Genomic DNA, 19,086 nt, shown 5'->3' on the forward strand with positions numbered 1-19,086 from the left:
ACTTTTTATTTTTGAGGTGTACATATTTCATCTTTTCCACCCCAAGTTGTTGTAGATTTGCAGGAAAATGTGTGTGACTTCTATATCACAAAGGAAAATATCTGTTCAGTTACTAATGGAAACAGATTCACCATGGTTTTGGCTTGGAGCTTACAGGCTGTTTGCCCCATAGCTTTGTAAGTTAATATTCTTTTTCATTATTCTCAGATGGATGATTGCATCCTTGAGTAGGAATTTGCAGCCCACTGAAATCTTCTAACAAGTTTGCAATGTTTAATAATACTTGTTTTATAAAATTCAAACGATAATGAGATCATGTCTTTTAACTGTTCAGAAAAACGTTTGTTACTGTTAATTTTACCTTCTTGATTTACTAGAGATGATAACATCTAAATATTCAAGTATCTTAGGAGTGGTGGAATAATTCATAACTGTAAATCAGCTGAGAGCATTTCTGAGCCTCCTGAATAGAATTCCTGCTCAGTGTTGGCTTGGCTTCATAAAGTAGGATTGTTTTGGGAAGGAAGAAGCACTTACTGATCACCGAGAACTGAAATAAAAAACATCAGCTTCAGAAAACCATAAGTGGATGGGCTTCTTGTTGAGGCTTGATGTGAGGGCTGTGAGCCGTGAGTGTGCAGTGTCTGCACTCCCAAATCCACACATCCCCTCTGGCTGAGCCTGGTGCTGCTGTGTGGTGTGCAGAGCTCTGCTCCCAGGGCAGCACTGGCAGGAAGGACGGGCTGGTTCCACCTTCCCTCCCTCGTCACTGATATCAGAACAGGCTGGTTTGAGGCTGTCATCCATGAGGAAGAGTTGTCTAGTTCATGACTAGTCCTCAAAGCCACAGTGTATGTCTTTCATCTGCAGGATTTAATTGTAGCTTTAGGTGATATTTAGCAGGTGCTTTTGTTTGTGGCTTTCAGCCAAAAATTAATAATACCTTATTTCACTGACTTTTGACTTTTTCAGTCCTTAATCCATTTGTTCTGATATTGCTCCAGTGCTTTTTTTTTTTAACATGAAGGATAAAACTGAACTTGTGGCATTTTACTCTGTGTTCCTTTTTTTTTTTGTTTCTGACAATGTTACAGTTTTTTAGACAGTGACCAAGAGGTGAGGTGTTATCTCCTGTCTTGCACTAAGCCACGAAACACAGAGGGTTGTGCAGCAGTGCCAGGGTTTGTGTGAGCAGCAGAAAGCAGTCCCTGAGGAGAGAACTGAGGAACTCAGTTCAGAGGTGTCTGTGTTGGAGGCTCTGTGGCAAGTTGCTGCTGTGAGAGCTGGAAGTCAGACACACATGAACAGACATGACAGACTGTTCAGCACAGGGTGATGTGATCACACGTGTCCACAGAGCTGTTGATTCATCTGATGAAAAGCAATGGCACAGGTGAAGGTGAGGCAGGGGATGTGGTGATGGGGATGATACCAAAAGAAACCCCTTGGCTGCTCTTTTGTCTGACACATATGTGCAGCTTTTTCCTGTTTTGGAGATTTATCTTTCTCTCTAAAAACCTTGGTAATTGGGGAGCTGAGAAGATGGGTGTTCTTGTTTGCAAATGGTCACAATGAACATTCATCCTCCTCAGTTTATTTCTGAGTCGTGCTGTATCTAAGCTGTGGGGATGGATTGAATGTGCCATCCAAGCTTCTCTGTTCTCAGAGCTCATTTCCACAATATATTACCCTGATGGAAACTGTTTCCTGTGTTTTGCTCATCTCTGTTTCTTCCTACTTCGACTTTTCTGGTGCTGGCTCCCAGTTTTTCTCTGTACACAGCCTTGTTAATATTAGAACAGGAGATTTTAATGTTTTTTTTTTCCTTTGTAACACCTGTGTCAGTCTTCCTGGGATTTTCTGCCTGGTCAATTCTCCCCTCATTTTTGTCTAACCTTGCCCATTCTGTCCTGTGTCCCTGGAATACACCTCTTGGCGTTTGTGCCTCTGCAGTTTCAATTATGCACGGACGTTCCTCAGGCAAGTGGAAGCTATTTTGGGATACAGTGTGACTGAAACACCCTGTACAGCTGAGTGGCCAAAATCTATTTTGTGTGCAGGTGACTCCTGTGACAGGGCTGTCCTGTAGCTGGCAGAGGGGCTGTGAGCTGGATCCTGCCTGTGGGAGCACATGAACTGCTGGAGATCTGGGATTCCCTGGGACTGAGCTCTGTGCCCAGCAGTGAAGGGATGGTACCCACAGGCATCAGCCATACCCATCTCTGAGCTGTGCCTGGAAATCATCCTATTCCATGCTTTGGCAGGGGTAGGAACTTTACTTACCAGGACTTCACAAGTTAATGATTTTGAGTTTGTTGCTTGGTCTCTGGTTTATTTTTATGTTCCCAACTCTGATGGATTTTAGGGCTGCGTTATTGTCTTTATATTGAGAACTGTGTCATTAACAGCAGTATTTTCAGTCTTGCTGTTAGAAATACTTGCATCTTGAAGGACCTTATGTTTAGTTAGTTCAGAAGCTGGCAGTTGAAGGCACTAATTGTTGAAGGCACTAATTGTTTCTAAGATGATTAGTCCTGTATTATAAATGCAAGTAGGGAATTAAAGATGTTATCCACGGAACCAAAGGTTGTCTCAGATAATTTAAGGAAGACTTTCATTTTGCACCTGTATCAGCTCTGTAACAATAGATGTTCAAAACTATATTTGTGTTTGTTATCTTTCTGCTGAGCACTTGTCAGGGCTGGGACACTGTTTGTTGGAGCATTGGCTCAAGCCAGTGATAGATCCTTTCATATTTCTCCCAGAAATATTGGGACTAGTGCCAAGAAAGTCTAGCAGATACAAAGATCCTTGGCATGTGGTGGGGGCAGAGTCGAGAGGTCAGGGAAGGTGTGATGAGTGAAGCCCAAAGAGCAGGAAACAATGAAACCAGCTGCACTCCAGTGTGAAATTTTCACTGAGAAAATACAATTTGTAGGAGGAGGCTACTGTGTGGTTGCAGTAGAAGCACCCACTCAAAGAACAACTGCATTGATGGGAATTCATTTTATTGGTTATAAAATGAAGGGATATCTCCTTTTAACCTTTCATTTTGGACTAGAAAGCCAGGTTTCTGCTCAGCTACTCCTTTTACTTAAGTTGTAAATATCGGATATCAAATTGTGTCTTGAATGATGTTGATCATTCCATTAAAATAACTTGTTGCATCTGTCGGTTCCGTTGTGGTTGGACATCGACAGCTGTACTGAGGGAGCTGCAGTGGGAAGTGGTGGGGGGGCTCTCCAGTGTTCTGATAACTGGCTGTTTCTGAGCTGTCTTCTGCCACCACTCACTTGTGTGGCCATGGACAAGTCATTTCACGTTTTCGAGCTTCATTTTGTTCATCTTTAAACCCGACAATTAAGGTGAATTGTCACAGAGACCTACCCTGTGTTTCAGATCCGAGCCAATAAATTGCTTTGGGGACCCAGCAAGAGATTTGCTTCAGCACATGACTTCCATTCTTTCCCCCAGGCACAGAAATCTTTGATTACCCAGTGGAAGCAGTGGCTCCAACTTCTTTGACCTTGGATCTGTTTTCCTTCCCAAAGACTAGATCAGAAAGATAATTTATTTTTCTAGTAGTTTGCTCTTAGTACAGACTGATGTATTTCATGTGAGGTGCTGAACTCCTTCAATTGTGAAGCTTTTATAATGTTCATGTGTGTAGTTCCCACCCTACCCTTATATGAAAAAACCTCTGCATTCCTCTCTAGTTGGTTATTCTTGATTTGAAAGTAATAAACAGGCTGGATCATTTTGAGTGACTCTGCAGCTGAAATTATCCTGACTGGAGCAGGAAAGGTGCAATAATTCCATGAGCTGCCAGAGCCACGAGCCACCCGCTGGTTTTATATGTGTCACATTGGGCGTGTGGAATCAGACCTGGGAACTGACTGAGCCCTGGAACAGGTTGCCCAGAGAGGCTGTGGACTCTCCATCCGAGGAGCTCCTGAAGAGCCATCTGGACATAGTTCTGTGCAGCTGGCTCTGGGTGGTCCTGCTCAAGCAGGGGGCTGGACCTCCAGAGGTTCCTTCCACACCTCTACCATTCCGTGATTCTGAAATTCAGAAAAATAATGTATCCAGAGGGATGAGCCTGTGTTTCCAGAGGGAAAATTCTAGTGCTGATTTTTTCTCCTTCCTATTTCTCTCCTACCAACATGCCCTTAAATGAAAGCCTCAGTCCTGCCATCTGCTGTGGCTCAAGGGCTTCTCAGGCAGAGCCTTGCAGGCCTTTACGGTCGAAAGATTGTTGTGGAGGAGCACTTTTGTGGCTGCTGGCTGGGGAACCCTCTAGGCTGAATGGCATTTCCCTGCTCCCTCACTGAGGTGGAAGTGAAGGAAAGCTGCCACAGCTTTAATGGAAAGTACTGCACAGTCAGGAGAAAATTGACTGCCCCCCATGTTGCTTTGCTGTCTGCTGGTTTATAAATTGTAATACTTTTCATTAAAAAAAAAGAAGGGGAAAAAAAAGTGTCAGGTCTCTGTGGGTCCCAGATCATTAGCAGGATCAATTCCTTTTTCACTGCAGAGATCAGAGGCTACAGTCTTGCATAGCCAGAGCTTCAGCTCCTGACAGACCAAGCAAACAATGCAGAGGCAGAAGAGCTGGTGTGTGGCTGCCTGAATTGCTGTGCCTGGATTTTCGTTGTGATAGAAGATTCTTTGGAGCCTGTGGAATGAATTCAGTCCCTTGCGGGACTGGATCAGAACAGCCTTATCAGCTCCAGTAATAGAAATGTTAAATCCCTTTACTTGGGGCTTTCAGCCAAAAAGATTTCTCAGTTACTTCAGGAAGTTGATCATAGGAGGTGAAACTTTCACCTCTGAAGGAGGGCTGGCAGTTTGACCTTTCGGACATCTGAAGTCATGTGTTCTGGTGCTGGTGTGAAGGACGTTTGCTGTGCCTCAGTCCAGTCCCAGAGCCCTTGCCCCCACCACTGCTGACATGGTTTGCAGCCCCGCTGGTGGTGCCAGGAGATACGTCTGAGAGCCTGAGTGTATCAAACAGACTGAATTTACTTCTTAGTCATGGATGTGGTTGAGTCACAAGCTTGAGTGTGCTCAGTAAACACTGTAACTGCTCGGTGAATAAATAGAAGAACCCGATTTACAGAGGGTGGTACGTCACAAGATGCCCTTCTGCTGTCACTGGTCCTGAAGTGGGGCTATGAGCATCCCATTTAACCTTTCACTGCTTTACCCTCTCATTTCCTGCACAGTGGGGCTCAGGGGGTTGTTAAAATTTGATGATAAATTGCTCTGTAACACTACGTAGCATGAGGCATTCTCAGTTGTTTGCTTTCCCTCTCTAGGGTGGATACACGCGGTTTATACTCCAGTAGATTCTCTGGTGTTTGGTGGAAATATCCTGCATAGCTTTAATGTTCCCATGCAGCTTCGCATCTATGAGATTGAGGACAGAACAAGGGTAAGGACACTTGATTCTCTTTTTAACTGAGCAGTTCTTTTGTGACTATGATCTGTCATAGTCTCTCTCTCATATTCCCTCCTGACAAACAACAACTGACGGGATCTCCATGTCAGAGTCGTTGAAACAAGAGGTAAACACGAAGTAATGAGACTTTCAAATGTTGGTTTATTTTTAGTGGGATGTACTCATCTGTTTTTCCCTACTTCCCACAGATGTGTCCCTTCTGTGTCTTTTGTCTGCCTGTTAAACTTGCATAAAACACCTTCCCTTTTGCACAAAAACACATTGCACTTCACAGACCTTTGTACCAGGATTTCTGGTGACCCCCTGCTTATCATCTCTCTGTGCACACCTGGGATACCTGAGCCTGGAGAACCAATGGCACTGGGATGGTTCTGCTGTCCACAGCTGAACTGACAAAGCTGCACAGAAGTTGTGTATGAACTGACTTCTGTAATTGTCAGGATTTTCTTCTCCAGTGACTCGATACTGTGCAAGATTTTCTTGGAGCAAAGAGTCTGGGGTGGGACATTAATCTGAACATTGTAATGTTCATGTGGCTGTAGCATCTGCCTGATGGAGAGGTTGGAGGTTACTGTGCCTCCTCTTTGTTGGGAGTGAAAATTTTATCCCTGGTTAGTAAACAGGGCGCAGAGTCATCATATCCTTTGTAGTTTCATAAAGCAGCAGAATCTGAAGGAAGTGCCACCATTTTAGTGGACTGTTAAAAAAGCTGTGCAAGGCCATTGTGGCATTCTGACCCAAAAATGGACCAGAGGTATGTGCAAATCCAGATGGGGACATTTTTGGAGGCCTTGCACTGAGATGGTGCTGGTAAATCACTGGCACAGATGCCAGCTGTGGTGTTAATGGAGATTTTGGCTGGCAAAATGGCAGGTAATTGCAATTATTCTTCACTAAAAAATCTTAAAACAGTACATTGTGGACATCAGTGCACTTCACTGTTGTGCACCTCTAAAGAGGGCACAGTTCTGGCTCCAAGTGGGCTTTCACCCCAGATTGCTTTCTTTGCAGTGAGAGTGCATAGGCCTGAAGCAAATATGTGTTATTCTGAAGTACATCTCAGTGGGAGGAAGGGTGTCCTCCTCCCAGCCTCCCTGACTTTGCAGGGGGTACAAGGCCTGGTAATCTTCACATTGCAAAACAGTGGTGGGAGCAGTTGGTTTCCTGGAGTGACTTAAATGAAGAGAAGAAATATTTAGCAGAAAAATGGATTCTAGTGGAAGAGACACGAAGACAAAAGCTGAAATTAAGGAGAATTAAAAGACAGGGAGAGCAGAGAGCAGAAGTAGAGACCAGAGTGGATTCAGCCTGGCTTTGAATAGGTGTTCCAAGAAAGAGCATCAAGGTCTAAAGAAAATGTAAAGGACCTGGATAGGGAAAAGTTAAGGTGGCAGAAACAGGAAGGGGCTCACTGTGGCCTGGCAGAGGTGCTGGGCACAGGAAGGTTTTCACAGTGACTGTAAATAAGAACCAGCAATACCTGCTGGAAATACACACTGCAGGTGTTAAGGGGAGGGTCTGTTGGTGCTGGGAAGGATGGGCACACAGGAAACTCAAATGGAGTAGACTGGGAGGAAGGATCAGTGCCAGAAATTAGTTAATTCCATTGGTGTCTGCGGGGAAGACGGGAAGGAGACGCTCTTTTTCCTGGAGATGTATAAAAGCTGACATTTTGTTCCCACAAGACTTGAGCAACCCAAGATCACACACTTTGGGTTGTAACTGCTCAGTTGTGCTTCATGCCAGGCGCCTCTCCTTGGGAAGTTGGGTGCAGCTTTGATCTTCTAAGCTTTTTATACCAGGAGGCAAAATTCCCTGTACAGTCAAATATTTTGGTAACTTTTAGGAACTTACCAGCCAGGTCCACTGAAATGCCTTTTTAAAATTTGCTGGCATCCTGATCCTGGGGGGATGTTCTGGGAATTGGGTATCTGCATCTTTAAAATGTCCTGTCACAGTTTGTTTGGAAAGGGATACTGCAACATTTGGAAATCCCAAATCAGTCCTTTACTCTTGTCAGTTTTGATTAAGATTTTCTTTGAAGCCTGTGTAGTTCTTTATAATTTTCCTTGCAAAAATACTTAAATGCTTTAAAAAAGACCAATGAAAGCCAAAAGCCCAGAGGTTCCATGGCTTCAGAGAAGCAATTTCAGCACTTGGATGTTGACGTGTACTGGCAACATGTTACACACAGCCTGTACCTGTGTTCAAAAACTTGTGTTCATAGGCAGGTGTATAATAACTGAACTATGTGAACAGCTGAAGATTAGCAAGAATTTCTGGACAGAAACAAAATAGAAGCTGTTCATCTAAGGCATACAGAAGTTTGATAAAAGACGGGAAAATCAATACTGTTATTTAGAAACACACCCCCCCCAACCTAAAAATGTCATGCAGGAATCTTGAGAGGGAAATGGTTTCAAAACAGGATTCTGGTTTGTACTACATTATTTGCTTTGCCAATCAAATTTTGTCATTTCTTTGTTGAAATAATTCCATTCAGCCACTGGCTGCTCTGGCAGACTCAGTACCACACAGTTCACACAAATTTGCCAGTGTGAACATACTGCAAATGAGTTTCTCATCAGTATTGATCTTTCCATTGTGTATAGCACAGAAGTAAATTACATGATGTGATTGACAAAGTAATTTGCCACACTCAAATCAAAGTGTAATACAGGTGTGCTTCCCCTCTTCATTTTGCACAGAGCAATTTTATGGAGGTTTCACTGTGTTTAAACCTGCTCTGTAATGCTTAATCATCTTTGATTGCTGATATTCAAAGTAATTTTTATGCTAGGTGTAGTTATTGTCTTAGCAGCTCAGACAAGAATAAATACATGGTTGAAATGGTAATGCTGATTTACAGCCTGATAAAATTGCTTAGTTTATATACTTGTCATGCTTATTCTAGCTTAATTCCTCATACCCCTGGGAGACTTTTTAAGAGGCTTGTAGCCATTTAAAAATAGTTTTAAGGAGTAATAAAAAACATGTCTATTGTCGGAAACAGCTCCTAATGTGCAATTGAGGTAAACAAATATTCTCCAGCCTTACAGTTCGTAGAGACTCTCATTTTGCAGCCTGGCTTTCCTGGAGGCCAATTAACAGGCAGTCAAACAGGCCAAGCTGTTTAGCTCTGCAAGCCCAGCTTGAGGAACTGCAGAGCAGGGATTCATCATTCAGCATAGGGGGGATACAGCTCTGTGGTACTGAAGAGGAGGAATGTGTCAAACTTACTCCCAACTCATCTAAATTTAACTGCCTTAAAATATTTGAACATGAGTAGGGACAAGGGCACTCCAAATATATACGTAAGGTGGTCACTCACAGATGATGGTGCTTGCTATTCATTATGTTTTCTGGAATGTAAGATAACATTTCAAGTAGATAGATTAATAATTTTGTAAATAATCAGAAATTGTGCTTCAATATTGTGAGTAGACTGATTAAACACAAGTGGAGTTTGTAATTATTTTAATGGGCATTGTGGAAAAGACTAATACTTTCTTCAGGAAAGCCTGTGTCTTACTTGCTTAGGATTTTTGTTTTGGTTTTGGAGGAGGATATAAGTCTGTAAAATAATTTCACTTTGAACTGAAGAAATGGATCATATTCCAGAGAGGATTTTTTCTTGCTGTACAGGAATAATTAAATTTTTTTTTTCAGTGGATTGTAAATTATTAATCACAGAAGTTAGAGCTGGAAATGCCTATTAGATGATCCAGTGTATTTCCCTGCTGGTGGGGAATTTAGTCCTCTGGCAGTGTCTGTATCAGATATTACACTTCAAACTCATCACAGAACATTTTTAATTTCTTTCCTTCTTTCTTTTATTCCTCCCCCCCTCCCCATAAGGGTTCATTTGACTGTGAGTGTACAAAGGAAAGAGTATGGACATGCACATAATGCAGTTCACATCCATTATAATTAATAAATGTCCAAGGATATCATAGAGAGCACACTCCTCTATACTTTTCCATAAGGCAAACCTTAAAAGTTTTTAAAGCACTGTAAGAGTTGCTTTACTGGCAGAAGGCCCTGTAGATCTTTGCACCAGTGTCTCTTTCTACAGGAGCTCTTCCTTCTGAAGGTTTGTAAAAGCAGAGCCTTCTCGGGCAAACCGTGGATTCCAGAGGCATGGAGGGATTTGCTGTGGGTTGGAACATTGATAGCGAGGCAATTAGGAACTCAAATTGAATATTAAAGATTGATATACATAATGGGAGCACTGCATGCATTACTGCCTTGTCTTTCACATTGAATTAACATTGGTAACAACTAAATTTGGTGAAGCTCAGAATCTGTCAACAAATGTTGAGCAATGATGTCTTTAATATTCCCAGGCATGTGGCTGAAAACCTTTTGAAGGCTGAGGGGTGGAAGGCGGCTTCCTGTTTGTAAGTCAATTCTTTGCAAATTTTGTTTCCTGCAGTGCTCTCTTGGAAAAATTTGAGTTCCTTTATTAGCATATATTTTAGCATGGCTAATTTCCCCTGTGTTCCCTAATAGTGATAAGTGACTTGATCTCTTCTTTATGACAAATAACTAAACCAAAGGAAAAATTTTCTCCGATGCAAAAAGGCCCTGGGGTTAAATGTTATCACATTTAGGGGGTTGTTGTTTGGTTGGTTGGGTTTTGGTTTTTTTTTCCTTTTCTTTTTTTTCCCTTCTTTTTTTTGGTTTGTGTGCTTTGTAACAAACAGCACAGGGAAACATTTGGAAAGGTGCAGCATTGTTGGATGCATGATCCATAGCAACACGCAGTTCAGATTTGCCAGCTGTGTTTGTGTTGAATTTAAGAGATCTTAACTTTTGGGAATTGCCATGGAGTATTTAAATCCTACACTGTGATATATTTAGTGGAACAATACAGTATATTTTCCCTCTATTACATTTTGTCTTACTGCTAAAAGTGTTTGTATTTCCTGTGCCCGGTGAGCAGAGGCAAGTTCTTTGGCTGTCCACCTTGGGGACAGCTTTCAAATATGGGCATTCCAGTAAGTCACTGATCTGCTCAAGTGGATGCTTTGATCACCGCACAGATGTTTGGACAGGGCTGAATCTGAACTTCTGTGGTTCTGTTTAGACTTGAGGCTTTTGGGTATTCTGGGGTGGGGTGGTGTTTTGGTTTTATTTTGTTTTTTTCTAAGGTAATGCTCTTTTCTGGTGCAGTCCAGGTTTTCACTAAAGGTGGGTGCACACACCTCTGGGCTAGGGCAGAGTTAATATGCAGAGAATGTTTTAAAGCAGCTCCTATAATCCCAGTGCAGTGCATGCATGTGAGCCTGCAAAATGCAGATTTCTGTGCCACCAGGAGAAAGAGGTGTACAGTGTAAGTACAAGTGCATGCAGGATACATGGCATCCATTTTTAACAAATCACAAGAAAAACACACATCTTCCTGCATTTTAGGAGCTTCCCAGGTTCTTCTTTGGTACAGTGACCTCCCACAGATAGAAAACTATATTGGAAGAGAAGGAAACCCACTTTGTTTTCTTTTGAATCTGAAATACTCTCACAAATACCTAGTGTTGGAGAATTAAGCTTTTAGTGTGAGTACAACAGGTCTGAGATGTAAGAAACAGTGCACAGCTTGACAGGATCTTTGTCAAAATCCTGCTTTTCTCTCCTTATTCTGTTTGTGGCAAAACCTAACTTGTTATCAAAATACTCAATGTAAACCACATAAGGCATTTTTACTTCAATGTACAGTTATCAATAATCAAGAATTTATGTGTTCATTTATTTAATTAAATTGTTGTGACAACCACAATTGCAAAAGAGGTATTTCCTGCTTGACTCATTTAGGTAATGTTGCCATTTTGATAAGAATCCTGTGCTAGTGTTTAGGGGATGGAAACCCACGCCTTTACTTTGAGCTTTAGTGACTAACATCTGTATGTGACCACCCTATGTTTATACAGCAGGTAAATAATTCCGTAGGGGCCATCCATCAGCTTCCTGATTTCACAAGAACACAAACCCTCTCCTCTCCCACCACCCCAAGAGGATACAAATTAGTGAACCAAGAAATGATGCTGTCATGGCAGGCAGGCAGGCTCGCTCCTCATTCCGTATGCTGGAGGCATTCAGCTCCCTGCTCCCACCCTCTCCCCTCCCCCTCCCGCACACTGTTTGTGCTCTTGATAACACGATGGCAATGATGACTGGCCCTTGTGCTGCAAACTTCTCTCCCTTCCCCGTGGACTGACAGTGTTGCTCTTGCTTCCAGGTGCACGCCAAATTCCGGTATCCTTTCTACTATGAAATGTGCTGGTATGTTCTGGAGAGATACGTGTCCTGTGTGACCCAGCGCTGCCACCTCAGCAAAGAGTACCAGAAAGAATCAATGTTAATTGGTGAGTGAATCCTTTGAGTGCACATTCACCACTGGTGCTGGCACCTCGGGCTAGTTGCTGCTTTGGTTTCTGCAAAGCAGATTATAAATTGAACTGGAGAACTGTAGTATTTCTAATGAACTGTTTCTTTTATTTTGGGGCGAGGAAGATTTTTGACTCTTTAAGCATTTCCAGGAAGTACCAACTTATTTTGAATTAGATTTATTGAGCGCTCCCTTAGCAAGTGGATCCTAGAAAAATATTTTTTGGATGCGTTTGTTCCTTGGTTTCAGTAATGTTTGTGTTGAGATGATCTGCCAAACAGTTGAGGATTTACTGCCATGTTTGGCACAGTACCTCAGTAGCCAGAAATGTGTGTATTGCAAATGTGCTCTGGTGGGGTGGATATTTAGTCCTTTTATAGAGTGTCTCCTCTACAGAATGTTTTGTGGTCACTAAACCTGCCTTCTTTCCTTTTCCTTGAACTCTACTGTAATTCTCTCTGGTGACTGACTTCTGGTTCTGCAGAATAACAAACCCTAGAAAACACCTACACAAATCTCCATGATCTATAACCCCAGTGCAGGGAGGTTGAAGAAACCTTTACAGCAAGAGCTGAAAATGGACCAGAGCAGAGACAGATAGATGTGCCTGAAGCAGGAGGGCATTACCTTGGCACTGATGTGAGCTTTGCATCAATGTGTGACAATTCCAATTGTTGCCTTGCTGAACTGCCCTCTTTTTCCTCCCTTTGATGGAACAAGGCCGTGGGCCATGTTGCCTCCCCGCTTTTAAGCACAGAATAGCTGAAAATAGCACAAGCACCAGCTAAATCTTAAATGATATGTGTTAAATGTGGAGGAGGACTGAAGTATTTCTGTGCCTCCTGCTCCCTGAGGTGTCACTTGGAGTGAACCTGGCGTGGTTGGCACTGCCCTGGGCACTGGGCAGAGGAGGGAAATGTTTACCTACGAGCACAATTCTTAGTAGAAGGGATTGAAGAAGTTACAGGCAGATGTCACCCTCCAGTGAGTTTTACTGCCCAAGAATAACTCGAGGAAGCTTAATAGTCTGTGCAGATAGGCCAGGGAAATTTCTTGGGGTCACTGGGAAGTTGGGTGCTTCACATTTAACTCTGTGAGACCTTGCTCAAGAAGGGTCAGTTAAGCAGGAACCTGTGTGGAGGAATTTTTCTCATAAGATCATCTTAGAGGAGAGGAGGGAATTAACCCTTTGGATCAGCTAAAGCAGTGAAAAAACTCTGATAACTGCATTCATTGGACAATAAGGAACAATCTCCTGTTGTCTGAAGCACTGACACGAAAAGAGGCTGGTCCTGCAGGCAGGGCAGGGGTGCCAGATCAATGAGGTGTAATTTCAGAACAAACTGGATGTGGAGAGTGGATGGTTCAGGATATTGAGATGGGACCTTTTCCAGCTGAATCACCAGTGTGAGTTCAACCCAGCTCTGTAATTACTAATGATGGTTTGGTGATCCCCACGAAACATGCCTCGGTCCAGTCAGTAGCTGAGAGATATTCCAATCCTATAAAAGCTCACCTGGAACTATAGATATCCAGTGTCTAGAGGGAACAGGATTGTTTGGCATGACCAAAGAGTCCTGGTAGATCTCTGACACTGACATCCAGGGCCTTTCTCTGCAGGACAGACAGATGTATACTTTTGTTTTGTCAGAAACTTGGGGGTTTTTTATTTCTTGGCAGAATCTTAACCTTACAATAATTACTTAACTGAGGGTTGTGACCAGATCTAACATATCTACTTTCACTTTGTCATTTGTCATATTCAAAGGAGTAAAGGTACATTATTTACCTTCACAAAACTGCACTGCTTTGTTCTGCATGAGTAATACTGTTTCCAATACCTGCTTTTCTTTTAACTGGTCTGTGTCCAGGCTCTTGACTCAAATAAATCTCTATGAACTGTAATTCTTGAGTTAAACTGGTTTGTTCTGTGGTGTCTGTATCTTAATATTCACCTGCTGAGGGATAGGATATCCAAATGAGGTCAGTGTTCCAAACCCTGCCTCTTTGTTTTTAAATTTTTCTTCAGAGCTGTTAAGGTCCTTAAATTGTCTCTTCCTTAGGGACTTCTCTATCTGCAAGCAATTTCTTGATTTCCCCTGAGGAAGTATCCCTTGACGAAGAATTTCCCATTATTCTCCTTAAAGAGTAATGAAGCAAAGTACTTAACTTCCCTCAAACCCCTCTGTAGATTTAATTGTCTTCTGTCCTTCTTGCTTTAAGAAAAAAATTCTTCAGAGCCTTGTATTCATTGTCAGAAATTTCTCTTGATGATCCTCATGTTTCTCCTACTTCGTAAAAATAATTTCCTTGACATAATTTGTTCTAAATGTCCACTTTCTACCTTTCCTTTTGGGTGCTAGAACTGCCTATTTTTCACCCTTGAGTTGTGCTGCTTTCTTTTCTCATGTAGCTTCTGGTGGTTGTGGTGGATCTCAGAAGCTGAGCAGCCAATTATGGGTTGAGGAGGGCATTGACCAGCCAGAGTGCAGAGTGCTGCCCATGGTCTCTGGGATTCACTGGGGACTAGTCTGCATAGAATTGGTAGAGATTCTGTTCTCCTGCTTAAAAAAAAAAATCACTATGTTGATAAAGAACATCTTTGGAGAACACAGAAAACTGAGTTCATCAGCAGCTGTGTTGTAAGGATATCTTTAGACCTTTCCTACTGTGTTTTTATTACAGACTATTTATTTGCTTTGACGTGAAGGTTGGTGGATTCAGAGTGACTCTTTCAATTCGTTGCCTACTCATGAAAATGTGTTGCTGTGACTGTTCTCTGATACCTCTGTCCCGATATTTGTATGCTACTGTAGCAATTTATATTGCTCTCTGTATTTCTATTTTCTAAATGTCTCCACTCACAAAACTTCAGACAGGAAAAAAACCTACCTCTGTGGAGGCAGGGCTGAAACCCTGAGTCTTCCCACTCCCTAAATAGAAATGTGAGTCCAACTCTAAATGAGCTGGAGGACAATGGCCGTGGCTTCCTTCCCCATTCTCCGGGCCCAGGATGAATTTTCAGGCCGTGTCCTCCTAGTTAGTGTGTGAGGTTGTTCTTTTTCAGATCTCTCCCAGAAGGGCAAACACTCAGGGGAATGACGACATGACAGCAATCACAGGCTGCTGCAAAAGCACACCATCTCTTTCTCTTTTTTCTTTTCCTTGTCCCTCTCAACGGTGACATTTGTCCTGCCAGCTGAAATCAGAAGGGACCCTATTTGGGTTTTGAACATGCGCTGTTTCGGGGTGGATATGTCTTCATTATTTTTACTCTTATCATGAATGAGTCTGTGCTGGATGTTTTCAACCACAATTGACCTTCAGTGAGATACAGATCTTGAGAGTGAGCTGACAAAGAGTAATTGGGAGAAGATCCTGGGCTATCAGAGACATGATTTCTCTGTAGCCTGCAGCTTTTAAGATTCCCATTGCTAAAATTTTAACAGGATGCCTCTAACTGTATATTAAGCCTGATGGATATAGAAAATATGCCCTCTGGCACAGTGAAGGAGCCATGTCTTTTTTTTTTTCCCCCTTCGTCTTCTCAGGGGATAGAATAGATTTGCTTATGATAGACAGGTACTAGAGTACATTGAGTGATTCCTGTGTGGGGTGCTCCATGCAGTGATACATTTCCAGCATGCTCAGGGATTTTTCTGCTAATGAAAATGTCATTGCTGTCTTTAGTGGACTGATAGCAACTGCTGCTCCCAAGTCACAGTGTCAGGGATTGGAGCTGGGAATGGCAGGGTAGATATTACACACTGGACTGTTCTAAAGAGTTTAGAAAGATTTCATAATTGTACCTCATCCCTATCCCTTTCTTTTAAGTTCTGTAATACAGCAAGTTATTTTCCAGCAAGGAAAGAAACTGTGTATAATTATTCTTCTTGTAGAAGTGGATAACTGTGGGGAAAGTTAAGTGATTTTCCCAGAACCACAGGGAAGTGAACTGCTATAGAAAAAAAAAAAGGTATTTCTAACTCTCTGTCCTGTGGTCAAGCCTGTGCTGCTCCTCCTCTTCACTGAGCCAGATCAGTGACTGGTTTGTATGAGCTGGTTTTATTTGCTTTGAGATGAAGGGGGTGAAGGTCTTTTTGCACTAAGTTCTGTGGGAGCCCAGACTGGATAACCCCTCAGAAGGTGGGGTTCTGAACTGGTCCTGGCTGGTGCATTTACTGAGAAGAACAAACCACAGCTGAGCTTCACAGGAGCTGATTTCCACAGAGAGACTTTATAAACAAAAAACCTCCAAGTCAGTGGAACCCTGGTAATACAGTGCTTAAAATACACTTCTCAACTAAGTAAATGCAGATTATGCTTACGCAGGGCCCCAGCTCGCAGCACAGTAACTCTGTCAGACAGTGTTTTCATTGAAATGAATAAATAAAAATCGTGGCATGTTACATTACAACAAAACACTTGAAAACACAAAATTGAATCTCCCTCACCTTGAAGTTCTCCTTCCATTATTGATTCCCTTAGTGCTTTTTTTTTTTTTTTTGATTAGCAGCAGTAGCAGACAGTTGTGCTTTGAAAGCAGCCTGCTCTTAATCTGCTGGTGCACCAGCACTGTAATCCCCTGGTGCTCCAGAATAGCCTGGTACACTCCAGGTTAACAGCCAACCCTGTCCTCAGAGGTGAAATCAGCCAAGGCATCAGGTAGGTGCCAGGCTTGCAGAGAGCAGGGCCCTGGTTGGTTTTGAGGATGGATTTGAGTGGTCTGTGTGTCCATCCCCAGGTGTAGCCGGCGCAGCAGGGCTGCCTCGCGCACACAGCCGGTGGCAGGGAAGCGGTGGCAGCTGGCAGAACGGAATTGCAGGCCCCCCTCCGTGGGCTTGTTTCTCATGGGAATAGGCCCCCAGTATGCCGTGGTGTTCCCTCCTCTCCTGCCTTTTGTTTCCACAGATTAGAGCAAGAGACAAAAAGTGGAGATCGCTCTTGAAAGCTGTTTTCTCGTGGCACCAGAGCATTGCTTGGAGTAAATTATTCACACCTCCACAACGTGATCTCCCTCGCTTTCTTTAGGCCTTATTTATGCTTGTGATTTGCCCCAGTTACAGCCATTAGTTCCTGTTCAGCAGAGCCACAGTATAGGAGGACAGAAACATGATTTTCTTTCTGCAGATTTATACCAATTTCTGGTAATGACACTGTCCTGGTAGCAGAGGGATGTGTATCTGCTTTCACCCTCTACTGTTTGATGCCAGATCATGGCATTTTCTCTCATCTAGGCTGAGCTTTGTGCTTTAGTCAGTTGTAAAACAGCTCACCAAGGCTGTGTGGCTTAGAGAAGGGGCTCCAGCCCTGGATCCGAGAGCCTGGATTCTGATTCCTGGTTTTTCCCTAGATTTGATGTGTGACAATGAGCAAATCGTGCTTTCTCCCAAGCATCTGTTTCCTCAGTTGTAAAATGGGAGAATGACATAAGCTGATTATGTAGCCTTTGAGGTGGGTCTGTGTGCTTGCTACTGTGGACAAAGGAAAAAACAGTGTGAAATAAAAGTTGGATAACAGAGTGGGTTTTAAATGTTCTGGTTAAGATATTTTCTAATCCTGTTTATTTTTCTAAGAGAAGCATGGGGGTGTATTAGCACAGAGCAGAGAGGAGGAGCTGCTTTGGAGTGTTGATGCCACCACCTCAGCACACAAAATAATCTGTTCTGTACTTCATGAGGAGGCTCTTTTGGAGGGTTCCAGGGAGCAAGTTCCTCTGCCCTGTGGATGGAGCTGGATTTGGCTGCAATCAGCCTTGCTGGTAGCTGGTCTTTTCTGTGACTGCCATTTCAGCTTAAACTTGCCTTTCAGGAGTCATTTTATGTTCGTTTTGGTTTTGAGGAAAAATGCAAATGTTACCAAAGGAGTGGACTGGACAGGAGTTTACAGCCCTGAGAATGTGAAGTGGCCAACTCGGATCTCTGGGGCAGTAACACACAGAGCTGACCTGGCCTTGCAGGGTCTTTATTTGCAACTGCAGAGCTGAGCAGCCAGGCAGGCTGGGCAAACTGCCCTCAGACACCCTGCCACTGCCTGTTGCATCCCTGGTACCCAGCTGGCAAATAACACGTATATTCTTTAACATGATGGTACAAACTCTGCACGAGACAAGGAGTTCTCTGTGATCAGAGAACTTCCAGCTTGGAACTGGGCTCCAGCATTTGTTTTGAACCTCCCTGTTAAACAACCGGATGCTGAGCTTTTTCGTTAATGTCCAGTTAATCCTTCCTTAAGCATGATTCACATTGCCCTAATCCAAAGCTACTGCACTGCAGAGCGTGGAAGCTGTGAAAGGAACTTTTCATTAATTGTTCGCTCACTCTTTCTGTGTGACTTCTGTTTCCTTCGCAGTGTTTTTGTTTGCAGCTTGATCTCGTACCCATTTCAGCCACTAATAAAATTCACATTGACTTAACTGGGTGTTGCCAGTGTTAACTGTATTTTCCACAGAAATTCCTGCTGTTGCTAGCCTGCATTCAGTGTTGTTCACTTAGTGGAGGAAATTGTGCCTAATAAATAAGAAAAGATGTGTGCTTGAGGGAACCGTGGCCACTGGTTTCTTACATTGCTTTCACTGCTTGATTACACAGAGTTGGGTAACAATTGGGATTCTTAGGGGGAAATTAAGATTAATAGTACTTTAGATTCAGAAACTTGCCTTTACATTTTCCTGAGAAGTACCTACAATGTATCAGGGATGGCATTAAGAAAACCAGTGGCATGTAATTGTGACAGTCTGAGTGTGTTTTGTCTTGTTGTCTGTAAAATAAGCGCAATTGAAATCCTGTCTCAGAAGAGCAATGAGTATTCATGCACTAACAACTGGGGGTTCTTGTTTTATCAACAGTTAGTTGCTTGCAGAGAGGAAAAGTATTGAGGAGTTGATTTTGTGCTGTGCAGGGTTCCTGGAAGAATGATGATGTACAGCATTTTAACGTGCTTTCTCCCATCATTTCCCCCTCCTCCTTCTGTGCTCACTCTCCTCTTAAAGCTGCAAAGCTGCCGAATCTGGTCTCTTTCGGATTTGTGGGAAAATTAATTGTGTGTGACTTAAGAGCTCTGCCTACTCTTAATTGAAGGCATAGAGGACTGAAGCTTTGAAGAAAGCATAATTTTTCCCTAAATGTTTCCCAGTCATTTGAACTGAGTGGATGTTAATGAAAACCAGCATTAAAACAGACAAACAAACACCCCCCCAAGAAAAAAAAATAAAAATCAGCTGAATAAAGCCCATTCCTGT

At 42.8% G+C, this 19,086-nt stretch overlaps 1 protein-coding gene across 8 annotated transcripts in view; it reads left to right on the forward strand.

Moving 5' to 3' along the window:
- The window catches only part of KDM2B (lysine demethylase 2B), a 117,343-nt gene that overhangs the window by 50,156 nt on the left and 48,101 nt on the right, over positions 1-19,086 (forward strand). For all 8 annotated transcript variants that reach the window (XM_027689272.1, XM_027689267.1, XM_027689271.1 and 5 more), the window contains 2 exons: positions 5,319-5,434; positions 11,697-11,823. In XM_027689272.1, coding sequence (XP_027545073.1) covers positions 5,319-5,434; positions 11,697-11,823 — 243 coding nt within the window. The remainder of the gene's footprint in view (positions 1-5,318; positions 5,435-11,696; positions 11,824-19,086) is intronic.

This window comes from Neopelma chrysocephalum, unplaced genomic scaffold (assembly GCF_003984885.1).
Source record: "Neopelma chrysocephalum unplaced genomic scaffold, ASM398488v2 Primary Assembly neopelma1_77, whole genome shotgun sequence".
Classification (NCBI taxonomy): Eukaryota; Metazoa; Chordata; class Aves; order Passeriformes; family Pipridae; genus Neopelma; species Neopelma chrysocephalum.